This window comes from Ptychodera flava, chromosome 6, assembly GCF_041260155.1.
Source record: "Ptychodera flava strain L36383 chromosome 6, AS_Pfla_20210202, whole genome shotgun sequence".
Classification (NCBI taxonomy): domain Eukaryota; kingdom Metazoa; phylum Hemichordata; class Enteropneusta; family Ptychoderidae; genus Ptychodera; species Ptychodera flava.
In genome coordinates, this window is record NC_091933.1 from 19,932,519 (window position 1) to 19,941,268 (window position 8,750).

Genomic DNA, 8,750 nt, shown 5'->3' on the forward strand with positions numbered 1-8,750 from the left:
TCAAACCAATTACACCAATCGCTATCATTCAAGGCAAGTGAATCGCCAGGTCCAACAAACAAACAAACAGAACAACAGCAATAACAAAACGCACTGACACAATCAAAAGTCCAATCCAGAACCACAGCGCATGGGCCTATACTCAAGTGGATGCATTTTTGAAGTTCCGAACCCCTGGAACTGATCCGGCCTATAATTATATTTTTTAATCAATTTTTATTTCAAGGTTCAGTAACTTTGCCGTAACGTTCTGTTCGGGACGAAATCAACAGGAGTAATAGCTGCTCGTCGTTAGACGGAGATCGATATCAAAACCGATCTCAGCGATAACGTTATTGGTCTGCTCACAGCTGCGCCTCGCGATGAGATTCGTAATCATAGATGGCGCTGACATGTCGAATGGGAATGGAGCATTTTGTACAAAACCTGCATGTGGCTCACCCAAAAGTCTTTTTAAGTGAAGTTTGACCTGGTGATCGTTAACTCGGGTTCACTTTTAAGACATCGAAATGAAAACGCGAACAATAGCACGTGATACACGCGAACGAATCAGCGCAATTCTCACAGAGAGACAAATACGGATGTGGTCACCTTGGTGACGGGTAATTCACCCTGAGACACGTGATCAAATGAGCAATGATAAAAATAACTACAATACGACGCGTTGGTTCAGTAGTCCCTGTTGGTGTTCTTCTTTTGCAATTCTACTGTGTCTTACACATAGATCCTCTGCTCTTCATCAGTATAGTGACATACTTTAGGGGTTTAGTTGGCTATTATTGGTCGGTGTCGGACCACGTGGCCATGCATGTGTCAATTAATCTTGTGTCTCCTTTACAACTTTGCAGGTGGGGATCCATGAAGATATTTGACGTGATGGTTTCATGAATGCCGATCCAATTATTGTGATTAATCTATCATCGTACATGTTAACTTCATCACGGGCCCTGAATGGAGAAAACCCGATTTGTAGCGACGACGATCGAGCAAGTCATGGGATCCAACGCCGGCAACCTGACCACCCACCCGACGAGTACGATAAATGCCTCGATTTTGGCGGGAGCGCACGTAAACGCCAGCGGGGACGATGAAATCATCGACGCGTTCGACGGCGAAATTTCGAGTGACATCCCCATTGGAATTGTGTTGAGTCTGATGTCGCTGATGACAACCATCGGAAACGCCATGGTCTTGCACGCTGTGAAGACGGAAAAACGGTTGCAGACCGTCAGTAACTATTTTATTTTGAGTTTGGCTTGCGCCGACATGCTGATCGGCATGATCGTCATGCCACTAAGTTGTGCGTACATCCTGTCGCATCACTGGCCGCTTGGATTAGCTGTGTGCCAGATCTGGCTGTCCATCGACTATGTGTGTTGCACGGCGTCGATCCTCAATCTGTTCGTGCTAAGCCTCGACAGGTATTGGTCCATTACATCGCCGCTGAAGTACTTACGGAGACGCACCGGCAAGCGGGCTGCCATACTGATATCGTTGGTTTGGCTCGTGTCATCTCTTTGGGTGATACCTGTGGTGGGTTGGCACGAGTTCAGCCACGGCGGGAATCGATTGGTACAACCCGGTCACTGTGACACGGAATTTCACACCAACACGGTTTTCAAGGTGGTCACGGCGGCTTTTAATTTCTATATACCAATGATCGTCATGGTGTTCCTCTACGGTAGGATTTTTCATGAAATACGAAAACGGTCCAACCTCTCGATTGGTAGGTGCACCTACGGACACGGAGGGACGACGACATCGGACGAGGCAACGTACGCATACACGGCCAAAAAGTCGTCGAACGACCACGATTACCACACGGAATATGAATTCGACAGTTCTAACAGCAACGAGCGGGACTCGGAAGCAAACCGATCACGAATCAGCGACGATCGTGCCAACTTTACAAACGTTGCTCTGCTAAGGAGACTTAAAAACATCATCAGAACGGATAAGAATAACCAGACATCCTCAACTTCCTCCATGCCACTTCATTCCAGGGAACATATTTCGACTGTGACTCCCCACGAAACGTTATTGCAGTCGGAGACTTGCGTCGAGGACGATTCCTTGCGGTTTGACTTCGGTCACTCAAATTCTAACTCGCCGAACGGAAGGATCAGTATTCTGAGGCCACCATCAAACTCAAACGAGAGGAAGATAAGTTTTGTGAGCACGCCGATTCCGCGCAAGGAGCCCGCACCGGAAGTCATCTGGAGACGGCGATCGGAGGAAGAGTTGAAACCACCCTTGTTGCATCACGGGAAGCCAAACCACAAGGAAAGGAATAATAGCCATGACGCCACGCGGTCGCCTTATTTGTCCATTGCGGGGAACTCTACGGCAAAGACCAAGAAAGTTGACGTGAGAAGCGGAATAGTGCCAAAAAGCGCGAAGAAAAACACGTTCAAATTGGGCAAACTTGAACACCTCATCAAACCGCCGCGAAAGAAGCGGTTCTCGGCGTCTCTGAACAGGGAGCGTAAGGCGGCCAAACAGTTAGGGGTTATTATGGGATGTTTTATTCTATGCTGGTTGCCATACTTTATAATGTTTCTTATCGTCACTCTTTGCAAAGACTGTGTGTCTGAAAATGTTTACGCAGTGGCAATTTGGTTGGGTTACATCAATTCCACGCTCAACCCAATTCTTTATCCTCTTTGTAACCAAAACTTCAGGAGAGCTTTCCGGAAAATGTTACATTTACAGCCCAGTAAGAAGAAATGAAGCTCCTTTCTTCGGTTAACTTTTTTAGAGAATTAGAAGGGTGCGATGTTTGGGTACGGGAGAACAATTTCGTAACAAAAGGGAATTATTCCCTGGCAATCCAACGACAAACCAATATGGTTGGTATTGGCCGCGTTTCTATCGTTAAAGATGTACTGTCACCTGTTCCAATTTTGCTACAGTTACCATGGAAAGAGAAAATCTAACCAATCACAGATTTTGAGCGGGTGACCGCTTTTTTTAAACCAGCGCCCTCACATGGGCATTTTGAGTACCAAGGAACGCCCTTTTGACCATATATGGGCACATTTAGATTACAGGTGACTGTATACCTTTAAGATGGTAGCGGTTTACCCGGAACGGTATTTCAATCTAAACTTGAATAATTGTTGTCTTGTTTTCATTCTCCGATTTTTAAACTTTACTTGACAGTGATGTCGATGGTGCTGGTTTGACTTTGAACCAGTTTTTTACAAGTAATTTCCAAAGAAACCGTATTCTTTTTACAGAATGCAGAAAAAAACACGAAGACGTACTTAATTCAAAGGATTCCTGTTTTATGTCCCGTCCAAGAGCGGAGAGCCGCGTGAAATAAATATACCAGCAGCTTTGGGATTTTTTTTGAGATGGATATTTTGACAAGAATTGTGTGAGGAGGAGAAATGCTCAGAAAAGACAGGTTTTACTATGTGGACTTGTTTGCGCACCTGAAGATAGAACGCAAGTTGGATGTTAACGTATACTTAATTGAGTAATAGACATGAAAATTAGAAGTGCGTTTTTATGTCTCGCTGCGGGGGGTTAGGAAGTATTATACCGGGGTACTCGTGAAATACAATACAATTCCGACAACGTTATGCCTCTTCGGAGACTGAATGCCTATGCCCTCCTCAAAAGCAATAAAACAAATCAAAGTAATAAAATCGTTGGGATCTATAGATGCGCAGTAAAAAAAACGATATCAGGGAACGTAGACCTAAATGCTTATAGTTAAGTTCGTGTATTTCTTAAAATGTTCAGTGGCACAGAGGTGTATAGAAAAGCAGCTTGAGGTCACGTGAGCAGGGAGGAATGACGGGATATCAGTCATGAGTAAGCTTTACTACGTCAAGTTTAGTGTCAGGATGACAACCCTGCGTTCAAGAGCGTCGTCAGCGTTGACCGTGACAAAGGTTGGAGTGTTTTGAATATTTACTGTAACAGACAGAAACTGTACTCCCCATCCTTGATTTAAGACGTCATTATTTTTGTGACGTCAATCTTCTTTTCTTCAACTTGACTTCTACCTTGAGGGAAGAAATCTACCTTTTTACCACCGGAAAATGTTTCAATGGTCAAGGAGAAGCGGCAATTGCAATAATTCAGGATATATTCCGCAGCTTGTTTTTTATGACGAGTGTGTGAGCGTCACTGTGGTAGTGTACTCCTTGCACGAGGGTGCCACCTTAGAACAATCTCTTAACATTTTTAGTGTCATGTTGGATTAATATTATCAGCTGATAGATTTTCAATAATACTTTCTACTCTTTACCTCATAGATGTACTTCACAAAATGTAATTTTGCCTGCAGTGTCTTACCCGCGTGTAACTCGTCAGGAAAAACTGCTTCATCACCATGACTTTGAAATCTTCGAACCCATGAAAAAAAAACACTTTATTTTTTGAAGACGAAAACGGAATTTATCATTGGGGTTGTGAGAACTTTTGAATTCTTTGATCTGATTCATGTCAACTTGCATAGCGATCTTACATATACATGTACAGTCCATATTTTGAGAAGAATGTTTCAGGGGAAAGTCATTTTAAAACGTTTAGGAATCACACAATACCAGATATAGTCAAAAAAAGAACTTTCAGAGACGGACAAGAATATACCATGAATAAAAAATCAACCGATGTTAGTTGTTCCATTCATATTTAATGAAAGACGTGTCAAAAGCCAATGATAATTTCTAATTCGTTTGAATCTGACACGAATATCTGCAGCTCTCGTATGATGGCTGCGACATTTCTATTCCATGAAGTGAAGCATTGATCTTACGCTTCGATGAAAGTGACGTCATGCGGAAAGAATCGCTTATCAAGAAATGTATCCATAACTTGTTAATGCGTCTTGTCACTGTTTCTCATTTCTTCGAACTCAACAATTTTGGATGTGTCAGATTGATCGTGTTTAAAGGGAAACTGTCGTCGAAACTGCGCCTGTGCGAGTTTCTTATTTACAGACAATGTATTTCGTGCAAGGTATAGTGATACACCTCATCATCATAGCTGCAACATTTAAATTATACGACGTAGATCATGACAGACATGTTTTAACTTCACAAATCGCCGTCTTACCCTGGATAGTGTTTACATTAGTCGTACGGGTCCCATACAACTTTTGAGCGCAGTTCCGACGACTTTATCCCTTTAAGGTAGTATGCGCCTCGGGAACAGATATTGTGTCTCTCAAGTCTTTTACAATAACATTCTTATTTACTAATACTGGGGACTCTTTTTGAAGCTCCTTAGGTAAATAATGTTTTCACCGTCTTATTTTTGTGGAAATTTGAAATTTACATGGCGGCCATTTTGAATTTCGTATCGCGGTAAATCCTAGGTGATTTGTTTCTGTAGTACCAAAATTTGAACTGTTACCCCCAATTCGTGATTTTGATATTAAAAGGTAATGGTTGAAAGTACTCTTGCGGCAACTTTGAGCAAAATTTTAAGTCTCTAAGTTTCGAGGCGCATACTACCTTAAGAAAATTCATTGTGACAACAAATATGCCTTTGGAGACTTTGGAGCTTTTGGAGACCTGCTGACGTCATGTTCCCGAGTGACTTATTTGTACAGAAGACTCGGCCTGAAAGGGACAGTCACTGTAACTTCTAGTAAAATTTCCATTTTGTTTTAGACAACAATCGCATTTTCTTTTTGTCTCTGAACTAAATCCACATAGAAAGTGTTAGCTTTGCAAACACGACATATTGTAAAAAATGCGATGTTATTTTTGGCGGATGAATCCTGGTTCAGGACTAAAGTTCAGCTGTCGCAATAATGTTAAACGTTATACATATCCATGCTGTGTTGATGAGTTAAACACGAGATAGTTCGACATGATTTTTAAGAAGAGCACAAGAAACTGTATCTCACAAACACAACATAAGTTTAAATACATCCAGTGGAGCTTGAGAGTGTCACGTGGTTGAGGGCAAGGCTTTTGCCGAAGATGAGACACACTGAACAATTTTACTTGTCTTTCAAAATTGCGTTCTTAATACCCCCAAAATGTTTGTAAAAATGTGTACGATTATGTGATTTTTTTATATTGATGATGATGTTAATAAATGAAAAGGCTTTCTGTCATGACCCGGAATTGTTGGTCTTTCTTTGTTTTTTGACATTTATTTTAGAGTCAAATTCAACATTTGATATGGCAGATTTTTACGTGGCCAGCTGTTCATTGATGTGTTTTGTGATTATTTTCACATCATTTTCGGACTCAGAATGCATCACTCTGTCTCCGTTTGCGTAGGTAAGTGCGAGACAAAATAATTCACCGCGGGGTTGAGTGTGTGTGTGGGTAAACCTACACCGAAAATAGATGTCGCACATCCGTGCAAGACAGAAGCGCACGAACAACAACCATTTTCTTACACAAAATGAACGAAACATCAAAATTACTGGATGCAGATTTAGACTGATCCTCCCTGAAGCGATCACGGAAAACGTTTTGCTTTCCGCGCCGTATGTATCAAAAATCTTGCTAGTTTACGACTGCTTTACCCTCACCTGACACAGCCCTGATCATTATTTTATCAGCAACACAGATGGGAAACCGACACTGCCATGAATTCAGTCAATTTTCCCAGTTTCACAACTACTTGTTACAACGTTGTCTCTGCCAGGAATATCAAGTATCAATTAAATCCATTCTGATTTACGGTTAGTGTATATTTCATTGATTTTCTTTTTTTGAAACCAAATCCCACCCAAGACACCTCGTAAAATGTTACTCAGATGTCACGTGGTCAGCTAACCCAGCTATAATTAGCGAGATTGGGTTTCTTCAAAACACGGTCGTAAAATCAATAAGACTCATGAAACCGCATCAATATCAAACTGCGATGAAGGCATACATCAATAATAATTATGACAATTCACGTACGTGCCCATTTCGAGTTAAATCTTCTTGCACTGTAAAGTCGACAAGGACTAATAAACCCACCTTGGCATCCTTGATTCATGGGTACCAGTGAAATCGCCTTCCATGCCTATGCGAGGTGTATGTGTGTGTCTCTGTATTCACAGTTGCAACATAATATTGAAACACCCAGTACATGTAATGAGACGCTGTCTCTTGCGTGATGTAATTTTCCATGTCATCGAGTTCAGCAAAACATATAAGCTTACATACGTAATAACATACATACATACATACATACATACATACATACATACATACATACATACCCTTTTAGCTCGATAAAATACTAAAGTACAGCGACATTAGCGACACTTTATTTCTCGTTATGACATATTTCGTCTACTGAATTCTACGTCTGTTTTGTGCTCTATTGTGCATCCACAACTTCCGATAACCTGTCAGACAGTTCAAAGTTGGATCGAGAAGTCTCTCCAAATTAGAACTCGAGGTACACGGTTTACGTAGAAGAATTTGAATAGAAGTTTTTTCCTGGGGTTAAAATATGAATATACGTCAATGAAGTCAGCAAAACACTTGGAAGTGAATTTACTCCTTCGAGCATGACAGATGATCATACGATCTTTCGGGATCATAATGTTTATCAAATTTAACCTTTGACCCGACACTGAGATTAAGACACGTCCCTCAGTATTCACCGCTCGGCTCATTAGCCAGTTCCATTTACACACTTGAAAAAGTAGTGTATCGGCTTTGATAAGTGCATTCAAGTATTTTGATATGTAAATCACGGAATTCACCCGATTTCTCACACGGGCCGGGGAACGATCGCATTAAGATGATGTAGAAGTCGTGCAAAGATTTCAAGGAAATGTCCTCAAGGCGGGAGTGAGGTGATGAATTTTCCGCTTTCTCTGATTTCGCCCGAGGAGCAATTAACCTGAGGCCCGCCAAAGCGAGCGCTTATTTTCCCCGTGAATTATTGAATGGTTTTCTTAAAGGCATGTACTTAGTTGATCTCGTTTTCTCCCCACATGCCGTGTTCGGAGACTTTACATCCCTTGGAACAAATCCTTTCCTAATAGCGGTAAACAGGTATGATTTGAGACCGTCCTTCAGAGCTCATCCTCTGTGAGTAACGGGCTGACGAGATCAAGGGCGAATTTGTAACGCATCGCTTGAACCCGCGGTAATCAGAGTAAATGACGCTTCCATTTCACAAAATTATGCCTTTGCCGGGGAGATGACTGATGCTTCCCGCAATCGCGATGGCCTCGTCCTGCAGAAAGATGCGCGAGCATCACTGATATTTTTACACGCTGCTCGTCGCTCTAAAATTAATAGATTTGAAAAATGGCTGAGCTGACGGCTGACACATCTAGAGTTGGAAGACTGTATGATACTGGTCAAGGCTGTTTATATGTTTGGCAAAATTTATCATTCACCTAGATTTATCATATGTTTGCGAGACATGACGGATTGCATGTGCTGATCAGCCATGCACCGACCGTCAGTAGATGACGGACTCTCAAAATCAGTCCCCGTTTAGCTGATATCAAGAACCTTTCACTGCGGATGAGATTGCGTGAAACGAGGGCATTTGGTGTCCGTAAAAGTTAACTGGTAAATTTAAACGCTCGTTAAATAGAACACAACTGAAATTTCAAAACTGACCATCTCACGGCTACCGATTTTTAGCTCCCGAGTTCATACATATAGGGAGCAAATATCATACTGATTTCTGTGTGTACGTGTGTCTGTCTGCGACATCGTTACGTAAGGAACGAATTATCAAATCAAAATCAGACGTGGCACAATATTATTTGAAATGGCAAGAATTGAATAGTTTTATGGTAGGCGTGGCTTGCA

General features: G+C 41.8%; 1 protein-coding gene across 3 annotated transcripts in view; it reads left to right on the forward strand.

Annotated features, from left to right (window-relative positions):
* The window catches only part of LOC139135079 (histamine H1 receptor-like), a 154,809-nt gene extending 148,724 nt beyond the window's left edge, over positions 1-6,085 (forward strand). For all 3 annotated transcript variants that reach the window (XM_070702307.1, XM_070702308.1, XM_070702309.1), the window contains one exon: positions 849-6,085. In XM_070702307.1, the coding sequence (XP_070558408.1) occupies positions 952-2,730 (1,779 nt within the window). In that variant the 5' untranslated portion in view covers positions 849-951 and the 3' untranslated portion in view covers positions 2,731-6,085. The remainder of the gene's footprint in view (positions 1-848) is intronic.
* The last annotated feature ends 2,665 nt before the right edge of the window (positions 6,086-8,750 follow it).